The sequence below is a fragment of the Macaca thibetana genome, chromosome 14 (genome assembly GCF_024542745.1).
Source record: "Macaca thibetana thibetana isolate TM-01 chromosome 14, ASM2454274v1, whole genome shotgun sequence".
Taxonomy (NCBI): domain Eukaryota; kingdom Metazoa; phylum Chordata; class Mammalia; order Primates; family Cercopithecidae; genus Macaca; species Macaca thibetana.
The window spans coordinates 12464762-12478556 of NC_065591.1; the positions used below are offsets into that span (position 1 = coordinate 12464762).

General features: G+C 58.3%; 2 protein-coding genes across 6 annotated transcripts in view; one reads left to right on the top strand and one right to left on the bottom strand.

The window, feature by feature from the left end:
- Positions 1–6468, top strand: part of SYT7 (synaptotagmin 7) — a 66022-nt gene extending 59554 nt beyond the window's left edge. For all 5 annotated transcript variants that reach the window (XM_050756902.1, XM_050756905.1, XM_050756906.1 and 2 more), the window contains one exon: positions 1427–6468. In XM_050756902.1, the coding sequence (XP_050612859.1) occupies positions 1427–1531 (105 nt within the window). In that variant the 3' untranslated portion in view covers positions 1532–6468. The remainder of the gene's footprint in view (positions 1–1426) is intronic.
- A 2630-nt stretch (positions 6469–9098) lies between these two features.
- Positions 9099–11366, bottom strand: LRRC10B (leucine rich repeat containing 10B). The gene has a single exon (XM_050756978.1). The coding sequence runs from the start codon at positions 11114–11116 to the stop codon at positions 10238–10240; it is 879 nt and encodes a 292-aa protein (XP_050612935.1). The 5' UTR covers positions 11117–11366; the 3' UTR covers positions 9099–10237.
- Between the last annotated feature and the right edge of the window lie 2429 nt (positions 11367–13795).

Consider the following 13795-nt stretch of genomic DNA (forward strand, 5'->3'; position numbering starts at 1 on the left):
TAAAGGGGCAGGTATATCCATTCAGGCAGGGCGGTTTGACCAGGACCATGTGAGGAACCAGTGCTCAGGGCAGTCATGGGAGAAGGGGAGATGCCAGGAGTGAGTGAGGGGCACACACCTGGGCATTACCCTGTGTAGGGGAAAGGGAAAGGGGGACTGGATACCCACAGGGAAGGGAGCTGAGTTGGAGGCAACCCTCAGACAGATGGGAATGGAGAACTCACCTGCTGGGGTGAAGGAGGCAATCTGGCCTGAAAGAGGAGAGCTAGCCCTGCCTGCCATCGGGTATGGCACGGGGAGTATGACTGGCCAATCTGTGGTCACAGGTGGGACAACTCCCCAGGACATTGCCACTCATACTCCAGAGAGAGTATGCGCCCCTGCCTGGCCAGGGTTCAGGTCCCGCCGATGCCCCTTTGACCAGCTCAGCCCAAAGGCCAAGTGACCATATCTACTTTGATGTTCTTTTGAAGCTTAGCCTTTTGGAGTTGGGTGTCCCTTAGATACCGATTAGGGCTCCTTTTGAAACAGTCCTACCTTCTGTTGGCTGAACCAAAGCAAACGTGGATTTGTTCTCACTTTGGCCTGGGTAACTTATGGAGCCCAAGGATCTCTGAATCCTTCTGACTCCTGGCTCCTGCTCAGGAGTCCCTGGAAGCCAAGAGTCTGCCCCTTGTCTGCCTGGCATCATCCAAGGCTGTAGGTATCATGCTGGGCTGAGGTTGCAATGGGGGCAATGCTCATACTCTTATTCGCCCCCAAGTCCCAAAGCTGAGGTCAGCGGGGCCCATCCTGGGGGTTCCGGGGGGATTCATGCATGCAGCCCCATGAGGCTGTGAAGCAGGATTAGGCCGGTAGCGTAGAGCTCCAAAGACCTGGATTTCCGTCCCTCTGCGCCACTTATAAACACTGTGACTGTGGGTAAGTCTCTTACCTCTTCGTACCTTAGTTTCCCCATCTGAAAAATGGAGATGATCGTATAACCCTACCTCGCAGTTGTGGGATTGGATGATCTGTGTGTATAAGTCCCTAGCTCAGTACTCACATGCAGCGAGTGCCCAGGAGCTGGGAACAATTATAATTAACGGGGGCTGGACAGCACCCAACAGATAGGGCAGGGAAGGCCGTGGAGACGATCTGCCTCCACCCCCACCATCCAGACCCCACCGCAAAGTAGGTTGGCAGTCTAATTCCAAGAGGTCAGGCGTGCCCAGACTTGGAGGTGTGGGGGTAGACAACCAGGAAAATAGACCAGGCTGGCCGGGGAGGGAGGAGGGCGCCTCTGTGGAGTAGGTTGTCACAGCATGTGGAGGTTGGGGGGCCACAGGCTAGGGCATCATGGTGGAGTTGGGGTGTCACCCCTGTGGGGGAAAGGGCCAGTGCCCTGGAGCCTGTGCCAATGCCATCCTCTCCCCTTTCTCCCCAGATCTACCTGTCCTGGAAGAGCGGGCCAGGGGAGGTGAAGCACTGGAAGGACATGATTGCCCGTCCCCGGCAGCCCGTGGCCCAGTGGCACCAGCTGAAGGCCTGAGTGGGGCCAAGGGAGGCCCAGGGGGCCGAGGGCCCGGGTCCCCATCATGCCCTCACCACTTTATGCACAACGCCCGGCCTGAGCCCCCTGCCATAGGGAGGGGAGGACCCTGAGGGCTCAGCCAGGGAGGGGTCCCAGGACTCAACTGGGCCCCGTGTCTAGGAAGTACCAGCCCCGTCCCCCACGGTCCAGCTTGGGGGAAGGGGCTCTGGGAGGCATTTTCCTGCTTTGCCCCTTTTCTTCCTGACTTACTAATACTAAAGAAGTTGGGGGACCTCGAGAGCCAGACGGCCAGACAGGCAGACCCCTCCAGAGGCCCGCCAGGTGGGCATGGTCCCCCGTTTTCTTTAAGGCAGCACCTGGAGTGGAGAGAGGCCACTCCCTGTCCAGCCCCCGAGGTGGACCCAGGGGAGGGGAGGCTGAGGCGTTTGGCCCCAGTCTGGCCAGGAGAGGCCCGTCCCCAGGGCAGTTTCAGGTGCCGGCTGGGCCCTGAATGCCGAAGACAGTATCTAGCCCACTCCTGGGTCCTGGAGCCGCGGCCCTGTGTACTTGTGTTGTGTCCATTGTGTGTGTGCGTGGGGACAGAGGCCTGGAAGTGCGGAGGACTATGCGGAGAAGGCAGGTTTCGTGAAGGCCAGGCAGGGGTGGAGGCCAGGAGTGTGAGAGGAGAGGCCCGTAGGGCTGAGTGGGGTAGGGTGAGGCAGAGGTCAGGAACAGAAGAGCGGCAGATGCTGGAGCTGGGCTGAGAGCCGGGCTGCCTCCTGCCATCCCCCCATCTCCTCCCCTTCTCTCCTTGGTGCCCCCTTCTGCTCAGAATCTGAAATAGCTCCTTTTTCAGCAATTTCATCTCTTGAACACTGACTCACACCTTTTAGGCACCTACTGTGTGCATAGCATTCCACCAGGACTCATCTCCCTTCCTTCTCAAGGGGTCCTGAGCCCTGACTAGCTTTGCCCTAACTCCTTCATCAAAAGACCCCCCGCCAGCTTCCCACACCTCCTACGCAGCCACATCTGCCCTATTCTCCATGCTTTCCAGCTTCCCTGCCCTTCCTCGTCTCTCCCTGCCTGTGCAGACCCCCACCCTTCTTTCCTCACCCCTCCATCCCCCGATGCTTGTAGGCCTTCCATTCATTCCCTCTCATCGTGTGTAGTCTCTGATCTTCCATCACCTGATCTTCTCCAGGACTGTCTTCCCACCCTCCCAACTCCCTGGTCCCCGGGAGCAGCTCCTTCTGCCTGGCTCACTCACAGTGCAGGGAAAGGAGGCAGGGAGAAGACGAAGGTTCTGAGAGTTCTGAGGTTGCCACACACAAAGAAGCCGTGGTTTCTCTGCCTCAGCCACTGATGAGACTAGAACTGGCTTCCCCCTGGAGATGGCAGATTTCAGGCTGATCCCTGCTTAAGCCCTCTCATCCCCACGCTGGTCCTGGTATTGATAAAAGACCCAGCTGGTGACAAAGCCTCCAAACCTGGGGGTCCATGAGCCTGGGCCTAACATTCCCAAGAACCACCGCCAGGTGGCGCCAAGCCCCCACAGTCTGTGGCTTGGTCAGCCCACAGTTCCACCCTGGATGGGCCTGTGACACCCCAAAGAGAAGAAGGGGACTCTGGATAGGGTCCCCACATCCAGGGCGTGGGGAGAGCATAGGCATTTGGGAACCATTTTCCTTTGGTCGGCTTCCCCTTGAGCTGAGCATTCTGCTTGCTGCAGTAGATGGGTCGCCTTTTGCCCATAGCGAAATTTTCTTAAATTGAATCTCACACCCCCACCATTTCCTCTCCCTGGGATCTGGAAGAACATCATACATAGTAGGTGAATCGTTTTGTAGAGTGAAGAATGCTAATGTAAAGCAAATAGTCACCCACGTTCCTTGTAAATCCAAATGTTCCTATATTGTAGCTTTGCTTAAAATGGGGTCGGCCCCAACTGCACCCTCCTCTTTGGCGGGCTGGGGAGCGGCCCCCAGCAGGGACGGGAGGGCAGCGACCCCGAGGCCACGTGGATGTGGGAGAGGGCGTGGTGGGAAGTTTTGAGTGGAGGAGGGGATCTGCCCTTCTCCACCCCTCCCTTGGATCCGCCTCGGTTTCCTGTCCCCCCACCACCACCCGCCTGCCCCGCGGAAGACTGCCCAGTGAGCGAGCCCCCGCCTCCCAGGCCCCTTCGCCTGCTAGGGAGCCCCCTGGGAATCCAACCAACTTGTATCGAGTGGGCGGGGCAATGGCTTCACCTTTTCCCGAGCCCCGCCCATGGAGCTCTTAGCCAATCCTATGCAGAGAGCATCTCCTGGCAGGGGTCTTTTCCCAACCAGACCCCATCCAGGCACATTGGCGACCAGGCTTGGGCTTCCGCAGCCCCCCCACGTGCAGGTGGAGCTCTGGGATGCTATGTCGGGGCGGCAAGCGGTGGGCCAAGGGCTGAGTAGGCTAGCACGGGAGGCAAGGGTGGTATGGGATGGGGCAGGGGTGGTCTAGGGTGATAGGAGAGCAGGGAATGGGGGAACTTGAGGGTGGGGGGAGGGCACTTGGAGCCCTGTCACCATCCCAGGACTTTGGGCAAGTCACCCGCACTCCCTGGGCCTCAGTTTCCCCATCTGTAATATGATGGTAATAATACTTCACCTACCTCACAGGGGAGGTTGTGAGGCCACCATCACCTGACCTGAGGGTCAAGAGAGAAGGTGCTACCCGTGAGCAAAGTGTAATTAGCGAATCCTGACAGCAAGGCCCACCTGCCCCTCCCCCACAGAGCCTCCAGAGCTAGCCGAGGCCAACCCCGAGGCCCATCTGTCTCTTCACTGTGTCGCAGGCCCCTTCATGGGCCTCATCTGCCATCTTTGTGGGTGCCCTAGACTTAGTCCTTATCTTGTCCTGGTTTCCTTTCTTGTGGCCATCTCCCCACGAAACTGCTGTATAAATTCCACCTGCCCCAGGACCCCCACACCTGCCCTCCGGCACCAGATGCCAGGGAAGGGACAGAGGAAAACAGCCACAAACAAGCCAGGGGCCTCCCCTGAGTCCCCCAGGGGTGGGGATCGGTGGCCACTGTTTGTATGTCCTTGAGTGCAAATGTTTTATAAAAAATAAAACAAAAACCCACCATCACCAAAAAAAAAAAAAAAAAAAAAAAAAAAAATTTTGCAGCAAAGAGAAATGAAGAAAAACTGAAGAAAAAAAAAACAAAACAGGAAAAAAGAACCATACAAAATTTTTCCACCACACATACCCTCTAAGCCAGCAAGATTTCCTCTTTGCAAAATCATATTTTTGTGGGAATGGGTCCTGCTTTTTGTGGCAAGGCCTGTTCTGATTAATAAAGGATCGTGAAAAAGTAGGGCCTTGGCTGTTTCCTCCTTGGGTCCCAGCCCTCCCTCACCTCCCCAGGGGCAGAGGCAGTGGGGTGAAGGGGATGGGGGCCCCGGGGCTGAGCCTCCCCCTCAGTGTGTCACCTTTGGGATTTGACTTCACTGGTGACCAGGCCCTTCCTGAGCGTCCAGCCCATCCTCAGATCTCTATAGAATATGATCCCACCGGCTTCCCAGAAAGCAGAGAGGCAGCTACATCTCCCAGATCAGGCCTGACGCAAAGCTTTTTGGGAGTAGAGTCCTCTAGGCCTCAGAGGTGCCCTCCAGGGTCACCCAGCCTGACGTCCCCTCCCTCAGTTCCCAGAGGACCCTCACCACCCTTCAAGGCAGCTCAGACAAACCAAAGGGGGACGCTCCAGTTTTCCCACCACCACCCACGGGGCCACTGTAGTTTCAGGCCAGCGCCTCCTTCCTGGTCCCTGAGGTGGGAAAAGGAAAGATAAGGAGCTCTGTGTCTGTTGGCTGGAACTGTGGCTTCTCTCAGCCCTCTTCTACTTTCGTTCTTTAGGATTAGAAAAGTCTTTTCTACTCAATAGAACAGGTTCCAGCCTGAGGTGTGGGAAGCTGGGTTGTAATCCCTTCTCCAGCCTCTGTGGCCCTGGGCAAGCTCTTTTCTTCCTTCCACCTGTTTCTTCTGACCACGACAAAGCAATAACCATCCCCATCCCCTGCCCTTTCTTCCCCACCCAGCCCAGGGGAAGCTGAGCCCCCGCAGCTCTCAGGGTACTTCAGAAGGAAGGTGCTACATCTGTTTCAGACACAGGCACAAAAGGAACGAGCACATCCCCGTTGTCATGTGTCCACCTGCTGGCCCCTGGCCCTGCCAGGAGTGAAGCGGGCCATCCCATCCGCCCGCTGCTCCCAGCACCTGGGGCCAGCAGCTGCCTCCTGGAACTGCACTAAGTACCCCACCCAAAGCTGTCTGTCTCTTGTTTCCCCACAACCTGGTTTAGATAGCCCTTCTGATCTCTGTTCCAGAGATCGGAGGAAGCCCTGGGGTCAGGTAAGTAGCCTCAGGGGCGCCCTTGGCCAGAGCTTCTGTTCAGGCTTTCTCTGTGAGAGCAGCCCCGGAAAACGGAGCCTGAAATCAGAGACAGCCCAGGCCCAGCACAGGTGGCAGTCTCTTGCTGCTGGCTCGGGCCCTTCCCTGGACTTTTTCCCTTCCTCTGTTTTTACTTCTCTGGGTCTGTCTTCATCCACGCCTGATCTGAGATGCTCCCCCACCTCTCCCTGTACCTGGGACCACCGCCCTCTGGTGTTTTCTTTCTCCTGTGAGTCCCCCCCCTGGATACTGCTACTTTCTGGAAGGCCATCCTGGGTTACGTCCTGCGCTCCTCTCCCTCCCCCGCAAAGACAACCAGAAAGACAAGGCTTGAGCACGCCGATGCCCCCGCTCGTGGCTTCCCTGACCATCTGTTTCCCGTGAAGACGCCCCGCTCCCCGTGTCTGTGTCCTGTGTGTGTGTGTCGTGTCTTGTTTAGATTGTGAGCCCCCTGGGCAGGGATCCCTGTCTGCATACGTGTTCCCTGTGGCACGCCCGGGTGTGCTAATAAATGGTCATCTTCAGAACAAGAGCGCCAGGTGTCTTGAGGAAGCTTTGGGACAGATGGCTGAGTAAGCCTGTGTGGTGGCACTGGAGGCAGGGAGGGACTTCTGGGTAGGGCCCCCAGCTCCAAGAACCTGTTTTCCCCCTTTCCTGAGTCCCATGAGGGTGGGTGGGAAGGGGGTGAGGAATGGCATTCACGAGGCTGGAAAAAGCTCAGCCCTGGGTCTCCGCTGCCACACCGGCCAGCAGGGGTGCTTGCCTGGAGGCTGGTGGGGGCGGGGGCCTCAAGAACAGGTGTAGTTCTCAGCCATTCCACTCACAGACCTGACTGCCAGCCAGGGACTACGCAGCTCTTCTGTGAGCACTGGGTTGGGAGTCCTCACACGGCTTATGGGTGAGTCACTCGCCCTCCCCACCCTGTTTCTTGCCCTGCCGCCTCCTCTGCCTTTCCCTCCACTTGGTTCCCACAGCAGGAAGGAAGCTTCTTGCTCTGACCGCCAGCTCCCTTGGCCTCTGCCCCTGAATCCCTGGTACAAACATGACTCTTGCGGAATTTCCCTACCCTATTCCCCCATGGCCTGCCCACTTCTGACTGCCCCGGAACGATGTGGGGAACCGCAGAGGCAGCCCATCCATCCCATCCCATTGTTAAAGCGTCCCTTCCAGTCTCCCCTGCCCCCTGCTCCCCGGAGGCCAAGTGGGAATCACAGGAAGTTGTGGGTGGGGGAATGCTAGGACTCCTAATACAGTGCTCTCTCTATCACCAAGGGGAGCTGTGACACCCAGCTGTCCCTGGCAGTAGCTCCCTCCCTACTCACATGGAGACAGAAACCCTCAGTCATGCTCTATGGCATCAGTACCCAATTTAACCACATTCAAACTTTCCAGAAGGGACTGGCTTCTGAGGGTGTAGAGCAAGTGAGTAGCAGAGCCCGGGACAGAGCCCATTCCCATTCCTCGGGGGAGCTCCTGCTCAGCTGGCGAGTAGTCATGGCTGCGGGTGCCACGTTTGACAAAGCAAAAGGGTAGGGCCCTGAGTGCCTCAGGATGTCCCAGGGGGACTCGTTGCCAGGACTTTGCCCCAACCTAGAGTCCTCAGGTGAGAGCAGCAGGGGATGAAGTACAGGGAAACAGACCAGACAGAGGGAGGAGACCTGAGCTCACTAATGACAGCAGTTACTGCAAGTGACCATGGCTGCCTCTGCACCCTCCTGCTCCTGTGTCTAAGGTTTGCATAAAGGAAGGTAGACAAACCCCTTGCATCAAGTATTGAGCTGCAGCATCAGATCTAAATAAACCCAATTCCTTGGGCCAGGTGCAGTGGTTCACGCCTGTAATTCCAGCACTTTGGGAGGCCGAGGCAGGCAGATCACCTGAGGTCAGGAGTTCGAGACTAGCCTGGCCAACATGGTGAAACCCCGTCTCTATTAAAAATACAAAAATCAGCCGGGCGCGGTGGTGTGCACCTCTAATCCCAGCTACTCAGGAGACTGAGGCAGGAGAACCGCTTGAACGTGGGAGACAGAGGTTGCAGTGAGCCAAGATCGTGCTGCTGCACTCCAGCCTGGGCAACAGAGGGAGACTCCATCTTGGAAAAAAATAAAATAAAAGTAAATAAATAAGCCCAACTCCTCATGTACAGATGAAGAAGCTAAGGCCCAGGGGGGTCGTGACTTGCTCAAGATCACTTGGTCAACAGCAGAACTAGGCCTGGAACCCCTCTTCTGATTCCAGGCCCAAGGGTATTTTCCCTATGCTGCGATACAAGTGGCAGGTCAAGAGGACAGTCCCCAGTCAGCTGCAGCTCCTACCCCACCTGAGTGATCATCAAATTACTTTCTCCAAGTTTCCAGACCCTGGAAGGCCCACTGGCCCTGACGGAACCCCAACAGGGGGAGCTATGGGAGGGACAAGGTCTGCAGCAGCCAGGCCCCAGACCCGCTTCCTCCTCGGGAAGGAGGCAGCCTCCGATCTTCCCCACCCACTTCCTCTTTCTGTCCATTCAAGGCCTTCACTCTCATTTGCAAGCTGACTGCCCCAGATCCATGCCCAGCCTCCTCCTTAGCCAGGGCCCAACCCCGTGTGCCCACAGAGCTTCTGGGCAGGGCCTGACCTTTTGGCCTGGTATGCCCCTGTTGCCATGGTGATGAAGGCCTGGCAGGATCTTCTCCCATGAGATGGGCCTCCAGGCTTGGGGTTTTACAACTTTCTTCCTTTCTTTAAATCGTTATTCTTTTCCTGAACAAGGGGAGAAAGAAATGCCAAAACAGAGCAAAAAGAGACTAAGAAGGAGAGAGACAGAAAGAGGAAAACAGAGCGAGAGAGATGGAGTCATGGAGGGGGTGGAGGGGCAGCGCCAGTGAAAGAATAGAGAACGATCTGCCCAGCTTGAGGGTGATTCAAAAACATACAAAATCTTCTGCAGAATTAAGCAGTGAGATTCCGCAAGACAGGACAGCAGCCTCGAGGGGCAAACGCCACTGCTGACGACAGTACTTGTTCCCCAGACAGCACACAACAGCTGGCAGGGTCAGTCTGACATGGAACGGGAGGTACGTGGGGTGGGGGCAGTGCCAGAGGGAGTCCAGGGTCCCCACAGCAGTGGGTTCCGGTGCTCCCAGGGATTATAAATAAATAGGCACATGGGAAATGCACATTCTTTCTCCAAGAAATATAATTTATGTTTACAGCCAGTTGTTTTTTCTTCTCCCTAAAGAAAACATTACCATGTGGGGCTCCGGCCCCAACAGTGTCCCTGAGTGTCCTTGGCCCTGGCTCCCTCGTTCCGTTATTGCTTGGATGAGGAAGATCTGGCTCTGGGAATTGCAGAGCAAGGCCCCTTTCCTCACCCCCTCGGGGCTGTCCCTGGTGACGGAGTGGAGGTACAGAGTGCCAGTCCCGTGCCAGCCACCCTGGCTGTGCCCATTTAAGGGAAAGGAGAGTGCAGGCTGTGGGAGAGGCGCTGAGCAGCCTCCCAGAGCAGAGAGCCCCTCTCTGCGGTGCAGGAGGCCCTGGAGGCACGGTGGCTTCTTTTCAAACTTGACAGTTGGAAGGCTCAGGCTATGGGGTGGGGAGTGGAGGGGGAGCTCCCTCTTCCCAGCAAGATTCCAGGCACACGCTGGGAGGCTGGGAGAAGAGAACAGAATAGGGTGGGGGTGACCCCCTGCCTTCTGTGCCCCATATGAATCTCAGGGGGCCGGGGAGGGAGGTATGTACTCAGCTCTGGTGGAGGGGTGAGGGCAGCTTCGGTGCTGGGGCCCCCATCTGTTTCCCACTTCTATTCCGGGCACCAGCCCCACTCCAAGCCCCTGCTCCTGGGCCAGGCCCTCCTCCCAAGGGCAGTCCGACTCCACACAGGCAGGCAGTCCACCCCAGAGGTAGCGGTTCCTGCCCTAGAAAGGGTGGGCCTAGGAGACCCAAACCCCAGAAGGAGGGAGGGTGGTGGGCGCCCTGCATGCAGACTCAGCGAGACGTGAAGATTCTGTAACCCTCAGTGACCCTGGTTCCAGGTGGAAGCTGGCGCCTCTGTTATCAGTGGCTCCATCGGGGACTGGACCCAGCCCAGACTTCTTGGTCTGACAATTGCCCACAGATCAGCCAGGGGATAGTCAGTCCTCTCACTACCTAGGAGTGTCTGAAGATGCGCCCCTGCCCTGCCTATGCTCGTCAACTCGCCAAAAGTGGCCGCTCCATTGCCCCAAGTAGGGGCCGGCCGGTCCCGCAGGCCTAAGCAGCCAAAGCTTCCCAGAGCCCCTCCTCTCAGAGGGGCTGAAGCCCGTCAGCCAGAACATAGGTTCAGGTGCCCAGTCCTGGAGCGGCTTCCAGGGCGCGGAGGCTGCCCCTGGGGGCGCCCAGAGCCCGGGAACCAGCGCCGCCTATGAGCAGGTCTTCCTCCTCCTCATCCTCAAAGGCCCGCGCTGGGCGCCGGGGCGGAGGCCGGTGCGTGGGCTCGTCGCGCTCCGCCATGCGCTCGACGGCGCCTTCGCCCACGAGGAACACGGTGTCCGCGACGCGCGGAGGCCCGGTGACGGGGTTGTGGTCGTAGGAGAAGACGCGCAGCGCGCGCAGCGGGTGCAGGTCGGGGAAGCCGCCCAGGCGGTTGCGGTCGAGGTCGAGGATGTGCAGGCGGCCCATGCGCAGCAGCGCGGGCGGGAACTCCTCGAAGCGGTTGCCGTAGAGCCAGAGGCCGCGCAAGCCCGTCATGCGCGGCAGCTCCGCCGGCAGCGCGCGCAGCCGGTTGTCGCCCATCTGGAGCGACTGCAGCGCCACCAGGCGCAGCAGCGGCCGCGGGAAGCGCCGCAAGAAGTTGCCCTCGATCCAGAGGCAGCGCAGGCTCTGCAACTGCGCGAAGTCGGCGGGCAGCGCCAGCAGCCGGTTGCCGCCCAAGTAGAGGCGCGTGAGGCGCGGCAGGCGGCAGAGGCCGTCAGGCAGGCGCTCGAGCTTGTTGAAGTCCAGCGCCAGGATGCGCAGCTCGCGCAGCTCCTCGATCTCCTCGGGCAGCTCGCGCAGCCCCGTGCCGCTCACATACAGCTTCTGCAGGCGGCTCAGCGCGCACACGGCGCTGGGCAGCCGCCGCAACCGCCGCCCGCTCAGCTCCAGCTGCTGCTCGCCGCTGCGCAGCTGCTCCTCCGCGTCCGACGGCAGCTCATCCGGCGTGGACTCGGCGATGCCCATGGTCACGGGCCCCGGCCGGGGCCGCCACCACCGCCACCGCCCGGCATCGCCCCGCCCCGGCTGCCCCCCGGCCGCCCCGACGGTGTCGGAGCCGCGCCGGCCTCCGGGCCCCCCGCCCCGGCCTGCCCCCGCGCCGGGAGGGGGGCCGTGCGGGGCCGGGAGGAGGCACCCACTTGGGGCACCGCCGCCGCGCGCTGCGCTCCACCGCCCGCCCTCTGGCCTCCCCCGTTGCCTCCGCCGGAGGCCGACTGGCTAGGGTTCGCACTGACTCGCAGCTTAGCGACCCGTCTCCCTGGCAACCCCGACGCTCGTGCGGCTGCCAATGAGGCGGAGGGAGGGCGGGGCGGGGCGGGGCCAAGGCGCCACCCGAGCGGGGTCCCAGCGCCGGAGCCCGCCCCCTACCTGCCCATCCAGCCCACCGCAGAGCAAGCGCAAGACGAGAGATTCCCCTCCGGCCAAGCCTGGCACTGAGACCCGACGCCCGACGCCGTTTGGTGTGCAATTGTGTGCGCCCCAGAGCCGTGGGTCCAAGAGGAAGTCCAAGGAAACGCCGGCGGTGGATCAAAGACGCCGTACTAGAGGCTCACAGGGAGGGGCTGAGGGGCGCGGTCACTGCCGGTCATTCACGTCCAGCGGCGTGCGGCCGGCCTACCTGCTGTGATCACTTCAGTGTAGTAACTCGAAACTGTGTTACTGTCTGGCCCTTTTCACATCTGCTGGCTTTACCGGGATCCAGGGCTTGGCTCCGCCCTGCCTAATTGCCCTACAGCTTCCTCATTGCTAAACTCACACCCCTCTCTCCTGCCAGGATCCCTCCACCGACGCTCAAAGTCTGTGTGTGGCTGCAATGGACAGAGGACTGGGACGTGTGAACGCCTTTGAGCCACCAATCATGGCCACTCGCATTCCATGACTCTTCCTTTGCCTGCTACCACCAGCAGCTGTTCCCCACTGCCTTCTCCCCCCACCTCCCATCCGGAGCCCACCTGCCGGAGCTCCTGGCAGAAAAGCACTGGCTGCCACTGGCTTCGAGCACACGTGTGCCCAGCACTATACTGAAAGCATTGTTTTGGGTCCTTGACACAGTCTGAGGTAGACACCTTCATCACCTCGATTTAAAAGATGGATAAACTGAGGATCAAAGAGACATGACTTGAGCTGGGTCAGTCTGACCTGGGTGAAGTGCCCAAGGTCACCCAGTTGATGAGCAGCTGGATTCGAAGCCAGGTGGTATGACTCGAGAGCCTGTGTTCCTAACCATAAACCATACCGACAGATGGAAACAAGGGTCACTCCACCTCCAGCAATGAGTTCTCTCACAACAGAGCTTCTGATTCTCCGGGCAAAGCTACAAAGAGAGCATTATAATCCTATATGAAAGATGAGAGAAGTGGCCTCACGGCGATTAGGCACCCTGCTTACGGTCACACAATGCATAGAGATTGCAGCCCGGGAGCCGAATTTTCGGGCTCCAAGCCTCCTGCCTCCTGCCTTCTCTTGAACCCGGCTGGTGTGACCCATGTAACTGGCTGAATGCACTGACCTCAGGACAGCACGCTGCCCTTTGGCCCACCCCCATTGCCATCCCCACTGCAGGGGAAGGGGAATGGAAGACAGCCCAAGGGCAGAGAGCAGTTGCCAATGCAACGTGAGGATGGGAACCATCCCCACTGGAATGTAAACTGCCCAGCCAGGGAGGTTTGGAAATCTTCCCTACTGGCACAGGCTCTAGAGCATACAGTAGACATTCAATGTAAATTTTTATTTATTTATTTATTTAATTTTGAGACGGAGTTTTGCTCTTGTTGCCTCGGTTGGAGTGCAATGGCGCGATCTCGGTTCACTGCAGCCTCCGCCTCACCTCCTGGGTTCAAGCGATTCTCTTGCCTCAGCCTCCCAAGTAGCTGAGATTACAGGTGCCCACCACCATGCCTGGCTAATTTTTGTATTTTAGCAGAGACAGGGTTTCATCATGTTGGTCAGGCTGGTCTCGAACTCCCGATCTCAGGTGATTCACCTGCCTCGGCCTCCCAAAGTGCTGATATTACAGGCATGAGCCACTGCACCTGGCTGAAAAAATTTTAATGTTAAAAAAAGTGGAGGCAAACATTGCATACAGTGAAATGCATAGTCGTAAGTGTACTCTTGGATGCATTTTGACAAACATACACACCCCTGTCCCATTTCCATCACCCCAAGAGTTCTCTCAAGCCTCTTGCGGTCAATCCCCACCTCGCAGAGGCAACTACAATCCTGACCTCTATCCTCATGGATCAGTTTTCCCTGTTCTTGAATTTCACACAAATGAAATTATTCAGCACATACTTTTTTTCAGATAATATGTATTTGTTGGATAAACAAATGAAAGGGCAGAGCAATAGCAATTCTAATATGGCAAGAGGTGTCGGGGGCAGACAGGTGTTGGGGGACACAGAGGCAGATGTTGCTGTGAACCAGGAACCAGCCATGCACCCCCATCCTGGGAGAGTGGCAACAGGAAAGCAGGGATCCAGGCCAAGGTAGAGGACCCAGGTGGAACCCAGACACAAGACTTGGGGTATAGAAGTCTCAGCCCCAACCGGAGGGGCTTCAGGCTCCTCCCAGATGTCACTTAAGTCCCAATCCAGCTCTCTCCCTTCTACTCATTCGGGAGGACTTCTTGGAAGAGGTAAGGCTCTC